The sequence below is a fragment of the Centruroides sculpturatus genome, unplaced genomic scaffold (assembly GCF_000671375.1).
Source record: "Centruroides sculpturatus isolate CEXI.00-Female unplaced genomic scaffold, Cexi_2.0 scaffold305, whole genome shotgun sequence".
NCBI lineage: Eukaryota > Metazoa > Arthropoda > Arachnida > Scorpiones > Buthidae > Centruroides > Centruroides sculpturatus.
The window spans coordinates 87,860-105,706 of record NW_019384644.1 but is presented as its reverse complement, the minus strand read 5'-3'; the positions used below and the strand labels follow the sequence as shown (position 1 = coordinate 105,706).

At 29.1% G+C, this 17,847-nt stretch overlaps 1 protein-coding gene across 1 annotated transcript; it reads left to right on the top strand.

Annotated features, from left to right (window-relative positions):
• Positions 1–11,890: 11,890 nt before the first annotated feature.
• Positions 11,891–14,964, top strand: LOC111626141 (formin-like protein 3). The gene is made up of 4 exons (XM_023369440.1): positions 11,891–11,929; positions 12,856–13,044; positions 13,334–14,027; positions 14,828–14,964. The coding sequence occupies exons 1-4, from the start codon at positions 11,906–11,908 to the stop codon at positions 14,962–14,964; spliced, it is 1,044 nt and encodes a 347-aa protein (XP_023225208.1). The 5' UTR covers positions 11,891–11,905.
• Positions 14,965–17,847: the final 2,883 nt, after the last annotated feature.

Below are 17,847 nucleotides of genomic sequence, written 5' to 3'. Positions count from 1 at the left end.
AACTTTTCGAACTCGAAGCTCTAGGGAGCAGAAAAAATCTTCGTTAAAGACGATTCCATTTAGAAAACAATAGAATGAAAAAGCCGATTCTAAAGAGATTTATATTTTTACCTCTATTGTATTATGCAAAGCATTTTTGATAGTTTTTGTTTTCAACAGTCAGTGTAACACCTTTCGGCAAAATGTCCAATGTATTCAATGGAATCAAACGGTTTTGCATGTACATCTTATTGAGATAAACCGAGAGGTCCACTCGCTTTGGACTGGAACGTTGTCTGCAAATGGATATCAAACAGTAGACACAACTATCTGTTTGAAAATTACATGGAAATCCGATATTTACGATCACTGTTGATAGAATAAATATTAAAATTCAATACTGTACTGTACATTCTCAAAGTATCTCTTGTCTTCTCCGGCTTGTCCACACTGCGGGGAAAACGAGACTATATACCGGGGATCGCAAAGACAAATGCAGCAAAAGGCCATTCAAATAGGTGTACTCTACTGTACATCAGATACGGACCGTATTCAATATTATTCAGTAAACTAAAACATACTGTTATTTTGTAAAAAAGACTCTAACAAATGTCCTTTTGTTGCCAGGTCTCTAAGACTTTGTAAACTGTTAGACGTTTGAATTTTTTCCGTTTTAATCCCTGCAAGATGTTAAAAACATTGATTTTTAGAAAAGAAATCACCAAGGCCGCGGGCTGGATATGAAAATTTAACGGACCGTATCCGGCTCGCGGGCCGCCAGTTTGTGACCCCTTCTATATACCATTACTGGTTTATCCCTTAAAAATATGTTATTTTTTAAATAAAATTACTATTGCTAAAAAAATAGTTTCTATAAAAAATTAATCTCGGGAAGGGTATTTATACATTTATCTGTTCCTTCCTCATCAAATAAACGTTTTCATTTACTTGAATACAAGAGGAATGTCGCATTTTGTACAAATTTCATTTGCTATTAATTTTGATTTTAATAAACAATTTTCTCTAAAATCTATTACATATTTTGTAATATAACTATTAAATCTCTTTAATAGTTGTATTACAAAACTTAAATTTGTGTCAATTATTTTTCACACTTTACTTATTTACTGCAGATGAAGAATTGTACCAATTAACATTATTATTAAATAAGTACTTTAATGTTTAGATTTTTTAAATTGTTACCATTTTATGTGCTATAAATGCCTAAATATGGCACAGAGAATTTATTGTGGTTCAATATATTTCTTATGGAGCGCTATGCCAAATTATCGTAAAAAGGCGAAATGGCGTAACAAAAAAATCGAACACTGAACTTCTTAAGAGTGAGGCCCTTTTAAGCGTGGGGCCCTGGGCACGTTTTGTGCCCCAGTTGCCCGGCTCTAACGGTGGTACTGCTTTTCGGTACGTTTTGCCAACAATCATGCAATGCGATTGAATAAGAAGGAAAATTAACTATTTTCGATTAAAGTTTCCGTGTGGTCGGTAAATAATAACGTTACAAATATAAATAAATAATATGGTAATTTTTATTAATAATAGTTTTAATGAAGCTGTAGATTTATAGTAAATACTCAAAATTTTGAATGCTTGGAGAAAACCCTTCGAAATCGAAGGTTTTATTTAATTAAAATACAAAGAGCTTGTTATAAAATTTGGCATTCTACAGCGATGCTTTGACAGTGAGAACGCGAGACTACTTTTCGGTCCAAAATATTGGCTATCCTAGCAAACGAACTACATTGCGGTACTTTCTACACCTATAGCTTCAAAACAATGCGGTCGTCGTAGTCGGGGCAGGATTGGAGTAATCTCCTGCCTAGAGTGGTAAACTTGTGATTGGCGTGGCCAAATTGGCATGTCGGAAGAAATCATCTGGCACGTAACGTATCATACGATTTCGGTTTCGCTATTTTGTCCTAGCCCATTAGAACTTCCCATCTGGACGCCCTATTGTGGGTCTGGCCAAACCCATAATGGCTGCTAAAAGAGGCCCTCTTAGTGTCCACAGGGCAAAAAGAGTTTTAAAAAAATTATTAGCACGTGCAATACGTTTATCCTGAAAAAACAATGTCCATTATTAATTTATCTGGTATTTTGATATGGACCGAGGAAGGATCATGGCCGTTAATCGAAGGAGAAGCAGGTCCTATTGTTACTTGCGGTATTAATTAATGGACAAATTCGTTTTTTATCCCATAATGATATTTTATAGTTAATATTCTGTTCATGTACAGTATTAATTAATATAACGGAGTAACAATAAATAAGAATATGAGTTACACAACTTCCTTTGATAGGATCATCAACAACATAATCGTTATCAATAATTCTATATTGATTAAAAAAATTAATGCTTTACTTTTCCGGCTGTTCAGTACGCATAATAATGGAAAGTGCTGGAACCGAGTTAAATTTGACCCTCCGAGTTTTTTGCAAATCTCCATGCTTTGAGACCCTCTGAACCGAAAAAACTAAAAAACAAGAAAAAAAAAAACGGGAAAAAAATTTCGCTTGTGTGTGTGTTGGCTTGTATTTCGTTTAATATTTAAGTATGAATGTCGACTTTTAGCTAAGAAAATTTAATAGCATCAATGCCCCTCATACACAAACTATTGTGCCAGATTTCGTTTCGTAATCATCAGAGTAGGGAGATAGAGGAGGATCATGCGCCATATCTCGAGAAGAGAAGAGTCAGACTTAACTAAGATTTACTTGTTATTAACATTTACATTTTTTTTTTAAATTCATCTCTATCTTGAAAATTAAACTTTTTTGCCTCTTATAATAATTCATAATATAAAAAGTTTATAATGAAAATCTCTTAAAGCATTTACAAAACTCCTCGCGAAAGATCGAAATTGTCGCTTTCACTCCCGGATAACCACGTGTTGTTTTCAGTCTATCAATCCCAGAATGCTTTGTTCACGGGTCTCCTCAGCCTCACGTGTCACTCTCGGCCATACGATCATCCGTGTCTCTCGTTTTACAACGTCTAATACTGATCATTCTACAAAATTCGATCCTAAAAAACTAACAATTACACATTGGATAACAGAAATGTGATTCTTAATTTTGTTGCAATATTGTGATATTAGCCTAAGTTTTTTTCGTTTTTGTAATTATTAGAATTATTTTTTCTTTCTGTCTCTCTTCCTAATTAAATTTATTGTTTGGTTTGATTTTAGTATTAATGTCGATCACTCAATCAATGCAACCAGCCAGTGACTAATTTAGACCTTCGCGGACCCTAAGCAAAATAATATTTACGGGCCCCTTTACAAATTTTGTATTACTACAAATATAAATAAAATTGTAATATTTAAAATTAAAGTATTTTTATTTTTACATTGTATTTTTGGGGCTACAGTAAAATTATGCAGCAATAAACATTATATTTTTCTCAACAAACACTGTTTTATTCTGAACTCCACCGAACAGATCTAATTCGCATATACAAGCATTATCTAATTCTCAGTGATGTTGTTAAATGTCGGAGCAGTAGGTAATGTTATTCTTAATTATTAACTTTTGAATATGGCGCTAATAATATAGTAATTCGCAATACTAATAAAACAATGGCACGCTTAGAACCTATTACGGGCCCCAATTAATTACGGGCCCCGGTCAAGTGCCTTGCCTGCCTTGTGCCAAATTAGGCCCTGCAACCAGCTAGAAATTGAAAGCAAAGATTGATATATTCGCAGTTTTGCACATTCTGAAGTACACTAATCAGTCGTAGCCTTTTTGACTGAATATCAAATGCTTACATATAGAACAGTTTTCGCAGGAACCTACCCGATCTCCATGTTTAGACTGTTGCATGAAAAAAATACCATGGGATATCTCTTTATTGGCCACCGCGCTTCCAATAAAAATTCCAAGACAGAATACTTTTTGCTGCCGCTAAGACGTAACTCTTTTGATGGCCATTTAACTATGCATCCGACGTCAGAACACGCGCCTCCGCAGTGAGGGGCAAACGAGGCATTCACTCTCTGGGATTCAGCAAAAATTCCATGAATGATAATTGTAAAAGTGATTGAGACTTACACTCTGGACTATGGGACGCTTTGATACAACACTGTATTCTATAATGTACTTATGAAGGAAAAACCCCCAAAAATTATTGATGTAATTATTTGTTTCCAAGCTTTGAAAACTTTCTGTAGACGTTCATGCGTCAGAATAATATAATTTATACCATGCTCAAAAGTGTAACGTTGCATGTAATTGGCTGATGTAGAAGCATTTTAATATGTTTCTTTGCATAGTCACAAACTGAACCGATTCCACTGAAAGCGATAGGGTTTGTGACTTTAGTCAATACGTTGTCCAATTAGGGGCTATTCGTAAATGATATCATACTAAAATAATTTATTTACACATTTATCAAAGAAAAACACTAAACAGATTCTGCCGGATCCAAATAAGATCGAACGGTAATGAAAGGACGGAACAGACCATCTCCGAAAAATTCCTGAATTTCTGGGCCAAACTTGATCCCGTTCCCGGAGAGCCATAATTGACGCCATAATTGTAGCATTTCTTGTGAATTTAAGAAAAAGTATGCGGTATTTTTTGAAAAATTTTATTTAGTAATATAATATAATTTGTAACCCTGTTTTGTTATCTTAATATATTGAGATCTTAAAGAATGTAAGAGGACGAGGCCTTTCTCGACCCTACACAGATTCTGGATTAATAAAGTATAAAATATTTATTTCCGATGTTTCTAATTTTAGTCACTAGATGGCGAAACCATGTCTAAAATTTGCAATGTATTTTATTTTTATTTTGTTAAACGGAATGGCTGCATGCTTTGTGACCGCTCCTTAAACAATTATTTCCATCAAAACAGACACGAAACGTATAAACATGACAAACTTCAAATTAAAATCATGATCCAACGAACGAGGAACAACGCCTTAAATTCTGTCATTCGATAGTTTGACTTTATAAAAACTAACTTTTAAGACATTTATTATTCGTAGTTACTAATTTTTATATTAATATTTTAAAAACTTTAAATAAAAATATTAAATAAATGAAAAAATTAAACATTTTCTAGTATATTTTAATCATTTCTTTATAGGACATCAATTTGATTGAAGCAGATACAAAATAAAATCAATATTTATTCTTTAATTGTCAAATTAAAATTGTAGCATATGTGCTATTGTTGTTTGAATGCAATTTTAAGATTATTATACCTAGGGATGAATCTAGAAGATGTGATAAGAATGCCCTTAAAATTTTATCCCTGTCGCCACTTATTGCTAGCAAGAGCTTTATATTTTAATATTTTTATACTTACTTTTTGAACTTTGTTACACTTTTATATTGTATATTTTAAGTAATTATAAAAGCGTTAAAATTTCTGTATTATTTCATCACACGAATTAAAAATTGCCTCCCAAAGATTTGCTCTTGGTTAAAACATTGCTATAATTACTATAGTACTATAATATCGTTTTGATCTGAATTTTAAAGTTCAAATATCAAATATTCTTTTAAAAAGATACTATTGCTATTGCTAAAAATTGTTAAGTCGAATGTGTTTTAAAAATATACATCAATAATGTACAGTACAACTTATAAGATGTATTAAAACAACATTATAATGTACTGAAATTTTTGTACATTAAACAGAAGGCCTACCGTATACAGTATATTGTTTTCATTTTAATTTTAAACTATTCTTGTTTAAAAAAACGATGTATTTTTAATTGTCTTCGTTCTTAATATAGTTCTATTGTTATTTTAATGTGCATCTATCTTCTCTTTAAGATTTTGTCTTTGTACAAGTTAAATAAATAAAATATATATGCCAATAAAAATTTGATTTATGTGTATTTGCGTATGACAATGCGTGTATATGTTATTAAAAATTACGCTTAAAAGATTTTCGGTCAGTAACAATGTAGTCTACGCTTACAAATATTGACGAATCATTATTACTCATAATGTTTTCTTCCAGGATATAAAATGAGGTTATAACTGATTTCTATAAAGGCTTTGTTATCATTGATTGCCTCGGGGGCAAGAGTAACAACAATGGAACCACATCTCTAATTTAATCAATAATTTTCTATTTATTTTTTTAAATTGAATAAAAATGTTATTTTTACCCGTAATTAATTAATAAAAATTTTATTTCGATTAACCGTTCTATAAATCACTTTTAAAAACCTAAATTTCGCTGTCACAGTGACTGCGACTCGATAATTCTTTTTAATAGCTAGAATGAAATATACTTAAGTTCACGTCGGTCTAACTTTTGAAAATGTCCCTTTGTAAACTATTAAATACGAAATTTGATTTATTGATTTAATCAGAGAGTGGGGGAAAATAGTTTTTATAGTTGAAAAGGAGATCAGCTTGACGTCTTTTAATAAATCTCCTGCACTGCTTTCAAAGCAACACAATAGATAAAATGAAATCTGTATAATTCTAGTCTACGAAATTATTCATCTGGATAGCTAGAAGCCATAAAAATGAAAAAAAAGTATGTTTTAAATACGAATCAAATTTCACATAATTAAAATTGTTAGAGAATAAATGCGCACCATCAGATGAATAAAATTATACAATGATTTATGACATAAATTTAAACATAATGATAATATTTTATATATAAATTAATTAATTAGAATTAAAGTTTTTTTAAATATTTTGTTTAACAAATGTAATTTATTTTAATTATTAATTTAATAAGGAATTTTCTAAGAAATAGCTCGGTGAAAAATAACAATCGTGAATGAAAGAAATATTTGTTCTGCGAAATCGTGAAAAACTGTTAGAATAAATTCATTTAACTAAATTGTAATTGAGATATAAAACTTATTATTTTAATTCTAGCCATTAATGAAGCCGTAAACATTTAATTTACATGAAACTATAGCCATATTCACATATGTCTATAGTTGCCTACCACACAGTTCCGGTAACAAAAGTAATGAATGTAAGTTATGTTGTGGGCGAGAACAAGTACACAACTTTCCAATCATTCACAAGGGAGGAATCACGTCAACTCTTCATTAACTTTCCGAGCACGTAATCATTCGAAGAGTCGATTTACAATACGAAACATAAAACGATGATAGGCGTAATCATTAATGTAAATAATAAACTCAATTTGAAATGCAATCAATAAGCTGGATATTTTGCGTATATAAATAGGCTCGTTATCCATTGCATAAAATACTTCTAAGTGCTCAATCAATTTAAAATTATCCATTACGTAATATTATATTTCACAATGTAAAGTGTTGACATACCAATGATGAATTGGCTCTATTATCTTCTATCTACTTCTGAATATTCTACAATATGTCATGACCTATTTCATTATCACTTACTCTGACGCCTTAACAAGAGAAAGGAAAGATAACTTCAATTTTTTCCAATCTATCTTTAAGATTTATAGAAAAATTCGCATTTTTACAGTTTTTACAGATGTTCAGATCATTAACCAAAAACCTAGACAGGAGTTTAACGCGCTTAGACATGGTTTTACTATTAAAAGTGATACAAGACATATAATTTGAATAGTAAATAGCACATTCGTATTTATTTTGAAAATTTGGATATTTAAGAATCATAATGAAAAGAAATGATCGAGTAAGAGCCTCTTCTAACTGAATCCTTATCAGTTCTTCGTTCAGCAGCGTGCTCACCTCTCATCCTACACACGTCTTACTAATGATGATTGATGAATCCTCACACTAATCCATAGTTCCGTATTTGTTATGTCATTCTGTACCGTCTCATCGTTGTTCCCACAATTTTCCTGATTTAATTCTCCTTTTTAGGGTGCGCATTTTATTCTCGTCCTAAATATATACAAACGTCTAGGCAGAAAATTTGCCACCTGTTTACTTCGAGAATGTAAATTGCTGCGGGTATTCGCTTACATTATTAATTTAATGCATTTTATTATAAAAATAATAATAATAAAATTTCAATCGGAAAACTAATTATATTATTCTTAAATTTAAAATAACAAATGATTTATGTTTATTATAAATTAACGTTTTGGATAAAGATCGAAAAAAAAAATAGAAATTAGGTCATTCGCTTTAAAAAAGAACGTATTCGACTTATTCTAAATTATTACTACTTGAAAATATAACAAATTAAAGATGCAACCTTGGATAATAAAAAATAGATGTTTGCCTAAAGCGTGGAGAAAGCTAAGGAATGTTATAATGAGACATCTTGTTTTTATTTGGAAATATTTGACATCTAAGGACAATACAATGCATCCACTTAGATTTACTGTCTATTCAGAATTTAAATGAAAAGAATCATATCACTACCGCTTCTATACTTGACCAATGGAAACTTTTATATACTATATCCATTTCATTCCATCAACTATAAATTATATACTTAGATCTAATGCCATTTGTGCTTTTTATGTTTTAATATGAAAAATCATAAGCAATAATTTTGTATATATTTAATCATAAATATTTAAAATATATACAGTATTTTAGTTATAATAATGAAATGGAATACACTATATTATTCAATGTAGCCTACTGTATATTGTGTTTGTTTATACCGTCGAACCTCCATAACGCCACCTCCTATCAAAGGCCATTTTTTATATTTCCGTCAGTAACCGTTGTTTGGAGGTTTTTGTAACTTTCGTCTCCACAATCTTTTTTTGTAATATCCGTCTGGACAGAAATAATTAGAAGTGAAATTAGGCGAGTTTGTCGTATTGTGCTGAAGCACAATACGACAAACACAGAGCCGTCGAGAAGGAAGCGGGGATTTTTCCCTGGACCAGTGAAAACTTGGCGAATCGTAGTGGTCCCTACACTTATAAATTAATGTTATTTTTACTAACAAAAAAGTTTTTAAACTGATTTTTACTAATAAAGAAACATTCTATGTATTCTATTTATTCAAAAAAGAAAAAAAAATACAGAAAGGTTTCGCTAAAGGGCAAAATGAACTCTCTGATTCGCGGTCCCCAAATAAACTCTCGACAGCCATGGCTGCATATGTTGTTTTTCACTCTCTTTAAAAATGAAAACGACCTTTTTCTCTAGCGTTACTTGAGGGGGAGTGTAAGGTAAATGCCCAGCAAGCAAGATGAACAAGTTCGGGAACGTGGATTCTAATTCTCAGCCTTTAAAGAGCTTTACAATTTCACTAGATTAAAATTTACTCTTTTCCTAAAAAAGTAAACTCCGGAAATTGCAAAAGTTCATCTCGAAACTCCTGTTCCGAGTCATTTTTGTAAATCGTTTTACAAAAATCTCATCAAACGACGAGGTTAGCACATGGATAATTTTGGAGAATGTAAAATGATGAAAATATTAATTCTAGTTTCCCTGATAGACCAACTGACGTGCTAAGGTATTATTATCTAAAATATAGAGTATGGCAGACATTTTACATTTTATTTATCATTTAAAAAATTAGTGATTTTTGTATATTTCCATAAAGCAGTTATTATTTCTTTTTTTACATCTTGTCGGGCAATTTTATATTCAATTTTTTAAAATAATTTTAAAAGAATAAAATATTCTAAAAACTTGTTTTTTTATTTATTATTTTAAATAAATATAAAAAGTTTAAAAAATACTGTATAATAAATTTTTAACCGAATTATACTGTAATACTACCTTTGGAAATTTATCAAGTTTTAACGTCGCTTACTTATCAAAAAATAATTTTTGTATATGTAAGAACAGTAATTAAAACATAATTAAACATTAAAGTTATGCTTTAATCAGTTCTTTATTTAACACGAAGAAAGGAAATGATGTAAAACTCATAATGAACATAATTAACTTTAAATTGATGATATAATAAACTAAATTAATTTTATTCGGTTACTTTTAAAATTGTTGATTTCACAATATTTTAAATTGAATACAGTAAACACTGATATTTAATTTTAGAATTGAGGTCATTTTCTAGATATTCATTACGTGATATATCATTTGATTCGGGAAAATCCCAAATTATTGACGATCATTTATATTACGACTCACTTCACTGAGAAACTTTGTATAATTAAGCTGTAAAAATCCATATAAAATTTTAATTTATATAAATATTTTTTAAACTTATAATGAAATGGTTGCAGTATATAAATTTCTGATAAATTATTTTAAAAATACTGTATATATAATCTAGACTTTTAATTCTTGTAAATTAATCAGTTAAATTAATAAAATGGTTTTGTATAAGAGAACAAATTTAAAATGTTTATTAATAAATATTAAAAAAAATTGTAAAGTATTTTAATTTTAAAAAATATATATATAGTTTATAAGAAATATTTTAAGTATTAAACGTGAATAACCTAAATAATAAATTATTTTATTATAACATCGTCCCAATGTCACAATAATATCTGTATTTTTTAATCATAATTTTAATTTATTTAATTCAAAATATATGCTCCCCACCTCAAATTAGTAGTCGCTTGCCCTTGTACATCATGCTTTTCCTTTAACAATAGAGTCGTGCCGGTCATCTATCTAACACCTTCCAGGGGAAAATTTTGAATTGATATAATATGAGTTCGGGTTTTCATTATATATTTGTATAAAGTTATCGGGGCCTTCTGCCTCTAAGATCTCAATATCTGGTATTATCTTTCATCTATCTAACTCTATTCTTGAGATTAAGGAAAGACTGACGTACAGACGAACGAGAGTGGAAATTTATAGGTCTATAATTCTTTCAAATCGCAGCCCAATAATGAAAAATGTTTTCAATTAAAATTTATTCATTTAATTTTATTTTTATAATGGATTAATTATCTTAAAGATTGAATAAATATGACAGCAATTGATTAATAGTAATATAGAAGGATATAAATTTTTAAAACTAATGATAATATGAAATTCATTATTTTGATAGAAGAATAAGCTTTATTTATATTCTTCAGACTAATAAAGAATCTGATGAATGTAAATAATAATTTTGCATCCTTCTAATTGTTTGCATCCTTTCGAAGTTTGCATCCTTAGACTTTGTTGTGTTGTTGTAAATTACTTATTTTCATAATACAATTAAATCAATGAAGTTTAATGTAAAATATTTTATAAGTAATTTTTTTAACTTTTATATTCATTAACAAAAGTTTTTTTAAATTCTCAAACATTGTCATTTTATTAGTTTTTACATTAGTTCAAAGGTAAAAATTTCTCATTTGAATCATTTTAAGATTTATATTTCTGTACAAATGACAATATTTTATTTATATTTACTAATTGAAATATTAATTAATTAGTGCAAATTTTACAAAAATTAGAACTAAATTAATAATATTACAGAGATTGGAGCTTCTTCCATCTGTCTTTTTCTGATCTTTTAATATATGAATAAGATCTAGATTACTTTCTGCATGGTGTAATGACCTTATTCTTCTTGTCAACGTTAATTTATTGCTGCACTTAAATCCTTTGCTCGTCTGTTTTTCTTTGATCCGAATGGTCACGTTAATTGAATATCAAATGGGTCATTTATCTATAGTGGCCCTCTTCTCTACTTTTGATTTACTATTGAGTCTACACGTCTGAGCCATTTACACCTTTGTAAATGAGTTCCTGTGTCATGAATTCTACAAAAGAACATCAAAACTAATTTAAATTCAAAATTATTACTGTAAATTTTCACAAATCTGATTATATATATCTAATTTTATTAACCTTTTACTTACAATTTATAAATTTAAAAGTCATACTTTGTATTGATTAATAATTATACAACAAATGTAATTCATGCAATAACGATAAAAATTATATCACTATAATCATTACAAATTTAATTTTTAAGTATTAATTATGATTTGCAAAATTTTAATATGTATATATAGGCCTATAGATATGAATCTAAATATGATATTATAACACTAGCATGGTATAGTCTAACTATGCCTCCTCTAATCATGTCTAAGGTATGGTTATAATTATTCATTTAAATATTTATATATATTTAATTACTAATTTACAGATTTAAGTTAGAATTTTTTTTTTACTTAAACATAATAAAATTAATTTGCTTACTATCAATACAGTGATTGAGAATTAATAATTTATCTCTTATTTAAAATGGATTATACAATATAATATATATTATTTATAATCTATTGTGATAATCTATTTATAATCTTTTATATTATTATTATAAAATATTAATTAGAGCATACATAATTTTATTAGGAAAAATATTGAAATTTTTAAATTGAAAAGAATATTTATATTTTAAAAATTATGAATATTTTAAAAAATAATAATAGTAAATTTAAAGTACATTTTATCAAAGGGTTTTCTAGTATGGAACAAAGCTTAATTTGAATAAAACTGAACTTTAAAAGCACATGATAACTCGAATTCTATAGAATAATTTTATAAAATAAAATATTATAAACTTCGAAAAATACAAAAAAATTAATCAAAGAATTAATTTAGAATTATTTTTATTAATTGAATAATTATATTAATTTAAAATCAGTTTTGTGTTATGATTATAAAATAATTTTAATTGCATTAAAGATATAATTATGTTTCTTTCTAATTAATTAAAATTGCTTTTATATAAAAAATAAATATAATAGTTATTATTATTAACAGCGAAATATTTTTACACAGTAATTTTCTAGCTTCAGAAATGAAATTAGAAATAATTAAATAGGTTTTATTATATTTTGTCAGTTTATATTTATTTAAAGTATAATATTTTTATATATTTTACATTAACGTTTTAATAAATTTAATATTTAATGTTCTTATACTATTAAGTATAAAAATTTTATATTTCAAATAATTGTTTTATGTCTTAAATTATTGTAAAGTATGTTATATTTTAATGTTTATTTTCCAGATCCTGTTACTACAGGGACTTTTGACTTGCGTTACGTTAGTTACTGCTCAGTATGGAGAAAATAATCCATATGGACAGGATTATCCATATGGAGAAAATAATCCATATGGACAGGATTATCCATATGGAGAAAATAATCCATATGGACAGAATTATCCATATGGACAGGATCCAAATGATCGTCAAGCGGTAAATACCCATTTTTCGTAAAAATTATATAAGATACATTCGAACATACAATAATGACTAACTCCAAACAGTTTTTTCCCCCAATTTTTGAAGAACTTTACGTTTTTTAATGAAAAATGTATACAAAATAACCTCTAAACAGTGGCCATTTTATGTTCCCATCAGAGGCCGTTATTCGGAGGTTTTATTCATTGATTTCAAATGTTTAATTTTAACATTTAAGATGTAAAGTAATATATAAATTATATTATTGATATATATATATATATATATATTACATACATTTCAGCTTGAAAGAGAAATTTTGTCTCCTCCTGATCCCTCTTTATTTCCTGATGCAACACACGGCGAAAATAATCAAAAAGGATATCACTTTTCATATGTTGCACCAAGTGGAGATGGATATCATACAAGACACGAAATGAGAGAACCAAATGGTAGAGTGACGGGTAGTTATACAATTAATGCGAATGGACAATTGAGAAGAGTTGATTATGTTGCTGATGAAAACGGATTTCGAGCCGTTGTGAAGACAAATGAGCCTGGTACAAGTAACGAAAGTCCTGCCTCGGCTACAGTTCAGTCCTATTATAATCCCATAAACCAGCAACCATTACAGAGAAATAAAAGAGATGTAGATAGCAAAGATGAAAAAAGCAAACACAATATAGTTCGTCGTAAAAGTATTATTATTCAACCACCACTGCCGCCACCTCCCCCGCCNCCACCAAATCCTCCTTTTCCGCCTCCGCCTCCTCCACCACCTCCGAAACTTTTAAGCGCTTCTGCTCCTCCAAGTAATTTTAGTCCTTCAAGTCCGCCGAATCCGCCTTTTCCGCCGCCGCCTCCTCCGCCACCGCCAAAACTTTTAAGAGCTTCTGCTCCTCCAAGTAATTTCAATCCTTCAAGACCTCCAAATCCGCCTTTTCCGCCTCCGCCTCCTCCACCGCCACCTAAACTTTTAAGAGCTTCTGCTCCTCCAAGTAATTTTAATCCTTCAAGACCTCCAAATCCTCCTTTTCCGCCTCCTCCTCCACCACCACCACCACCACCACCACCTCCTCCTCCTCCTCCTCCTCCTCCACCACCGCCCCCGCCACCTCCACCTCCTACTAAAAGTATTAAACTGGTGCGACCTTATTGTTATATCTGTTTCTGGCCATATTACTGGTCATACAAAAGCCAACAACCACCTACATCAATAATCTATCCTGGTATGCCATTAAATAATCCTGGACAACTCCAATATCCATTTTACCGTTATCCTAATCCATATGTATATGGTCAAAATATGGAAACCAATTATAATTACTTACCTTCTTCAAACTCATATCAATATAACTTTAAACCCACATATCCGAGTGATTATCAAACTATGAACTCGAGAAACTTCGGCAGTAATCAAGAATCAACAATACCTGATTTAATTTTCCCTCCATACGATTATCTTCCAAAAGCACGAAAATAAAACATAAATATACTCCAATGTCATTCATAAACTGAACTTTATAATAATTAATCACCTAATTATTTTTCTGTAAGTTTTATATTATTATTATTATTATAATTATTATTATATTAAACACTTAATAATCCCAGTTCTTTTGTGTTTTTATTTAAAAATCAGTATATAAATAAAAAAGATATCTAATTTTCGTCTTAAAATAAATAAGTAAAATTTAAAATTTAATTAAAAATTTCATAAGAAGTAACGCGTTTTTAATTTAAAAATAAATGTGCATTAATAAATGCTTCATTAGATTAAATATCTTGTATGATTCAGGTATTCAGGCGCTTCAAGGTAAACAACTACCAAAAACAAAACTCCAGTTCACACAGTCTACAAAAGCATCACCCACCATTCAAACTCGCTGTGGGCGAAAGACTTCCAAACCTTTCATTCCGAGACACAGTATGTAGGGCAGGAAGTGCAAGTTAGCGCGTGCCGCGTGTTACAGATCTCAACACTGATATAGTGCAGAGTTTCACATTCGTCCTACGCATTCTTGGTCATAAAAATAGGGAGTTGTCAGTCTTTACTTTCATCTCTGCGTATCGTCACCTATCTAACTTGCTCCACTTTCAACCAACAGCTGTTCCTCTATTGTTTCTCGTCCGATTTCTACCGGAATGACGTGAATGCTGCTATCCTACTTTTGCCAAAAAATCTGGATTAATTTTAAAATTTCTTCTTTTCAAATATTAGGGTAAAAAGCCGAAAAAAATATCTTTAATTTCTCGGTTATAATTTTTTTTCTTACAAATATTCTACGTTTTCTGTTGAAATAATTGCGTCCAAATAATGCTATTTTCTAAAATTTTAAAAATTCAACGGCGTAATAATTTTAAGGAGAAGTTTGAAAATGTTTAAAATATTTTTTCAATACGAATTTAAAATTTTATATGGCTTTATAAGATGTGTTCGGAAGACTTCTTAAGTTAGCTCTTGATGTCTTAAAAAAATGACTCCGCCTTTCTTATTAAAACTTTCCATTCTTGACATCTTCATTTATTTTTTGAATCATCAGTCATCCTGACAGGTGTATAGAAAAAATCCCCTTAGATTCACTATGAATTCACTACGTTATTACCGATTCGTGCGTTTAAATCCATTTTCACAAATTATCTTTCAAGGAGCTTTAGGAATAACTTGCTACTGAACTACCATCAATTCTTAATTAGCAACACTATACATTTATCAAATATAAAAAACATTCGTAGGACCTATGTTAAGTCCTGCTTCACTCTCAGTTCATTTTATATTCTGTTTATTTTCTAATATTATTTTCTAGAAACTCTATTGTCTTACATACAATATTTTTAAAAAATACAAAATTACAATTACAAAAATATAATTGTCATTATTTTTAACTTATAGGAGCTCAAATGGGAATTTAAAGACAAGGAAACAGTCGGCAATTTATTGGAAACAATTAATTTTTTAATAAAGTAAATTAATTTATAACAATTAAATTTCTAGAATTACAAATATATTTTCGTAGTATTCTGTATTGCTACTGTTTCTTCTTTTTAACAGAATGATAATTAATTATTCAATTATCACAGTAATAGTAAACAGAATAATTATTTCTACGAAAATTATTATTTCTGAGAAAATTATCATCGTTTCTTCGATATCATTTATCATTAGCATTTATTTATTTATTATTATTACTATTATATTTATTTTTAAGGAAGTAAGCACAAGAATTAATCAAAATAATCAAACGAGTATAGTGTTTTTTTTAATTGTGACTAACGACTTGACAATACCATTAGTGTTTCGAAAGAGATTAACATATTGATGACTTTCTATTCTAATTAGCATGTAAAATTTATTCTCATTTAAATTAGCATACTGATAGTATTTAGGTTAAGAGGAAAACAAGTAGAGTATACAATAAAGGATTCAAATGTCGAGCAGACAACTTCAATTTCCATAAAAACTGAGCTCGTTTTTTTTTCGAAAAATCTCATTTTCTGTAACCTGTCACTTGAATACAATATACGTATAAAACACAATTGTATCTTAAAATTATTTATCCAGAAAAATAAATTATTAATTTTTTTTTTATTTAGAACAAATTAATTTATAATAAAATTGATAAAACGCAAAAGTCAACGATGAAACAAAATATTGTGAGAAGTTCGAGAGAATATTCATAACTAGACTTTACTACTATTCAATTTTTATCTGATTTGCAAGGTTACATCTTTAAAATATTGTACTGTACATTCTCATAAGTATACTTTTTTAATACATCGGTATAGGTACGGTAATGGCGCGTGATATCTTGATGTTCTACATCACGTTTTATTAAAACAATTGAAGTCTTACTGATTGATGTTTTCGCTTCAAATAATTGATCTAGGACTACGTTTCATTTAAAATAAACATTACTTCTAGAAACTTGTAATTCCTTCAAACGAAAGCGTAAAAATTGTAGGGCCTGTATCTTGTCTTCTTTCATATGATTTATTGTTATGACTCCGGAACAAGAGTTTCTCGTGATTATATGTTTGAGCGTATGATTATGTTTTATGAAATGTTTGGCAAACTTGAAGAAATTCCCATTAACTTCCACGCTTTTTTTTCGATTTTAATCTCGGGCAGTGATCGCAAAGAATATTTTTAATTATATATTAATTTAAAATAAAAAATGCTAATAAATAATTGTAACTCCGTGTAAGCAATTGTTTTTATTTCGAACAGGTTTTAAATTTTATTTATTTATTTATTTATTTTTCCTACGTAAAACTTAACGTTTTTATATCACGCAAATTTAATTTTGTTAATTTATTCGCCGATATTGATAACGGAATAGAACAATAGCAATCTCTTTACGAATTCCATCATCCACGATAGTCACGAGTTAAGAGAAATTATTTTCTTACTTATTCCGAAATACCTTTTATCCAATGATGCCATCTCTGAAAGTCTTTCATTTTGCTACAGAAGTCGCTACTAAATGTACAAAAGGCACGCAAGTGCTACCCCCTTACTACCACGAAAAGAACTCTAATGTCTCACACGTGATACTTAACATCACCTTATCGGTCAGGGCTGGGATGTCCCGCCTTTCTCAAACTGTTGGTCATATGCCCTCATTCCATTCCGTGTCCTTGACAACACTTCCCTAATAATAACGCCAAGTGAGATTAAAACGCCCAACATCACACCACGTAATTTAGATACATCTTCGTGATCTTCTTTTTTGTTCATTTAATAAATTTCTTAAACACTTAAAAATTTGTTTAAATATTTTTATTGTAAATTTAAAAAATAAATTTATAAAGGTTTAA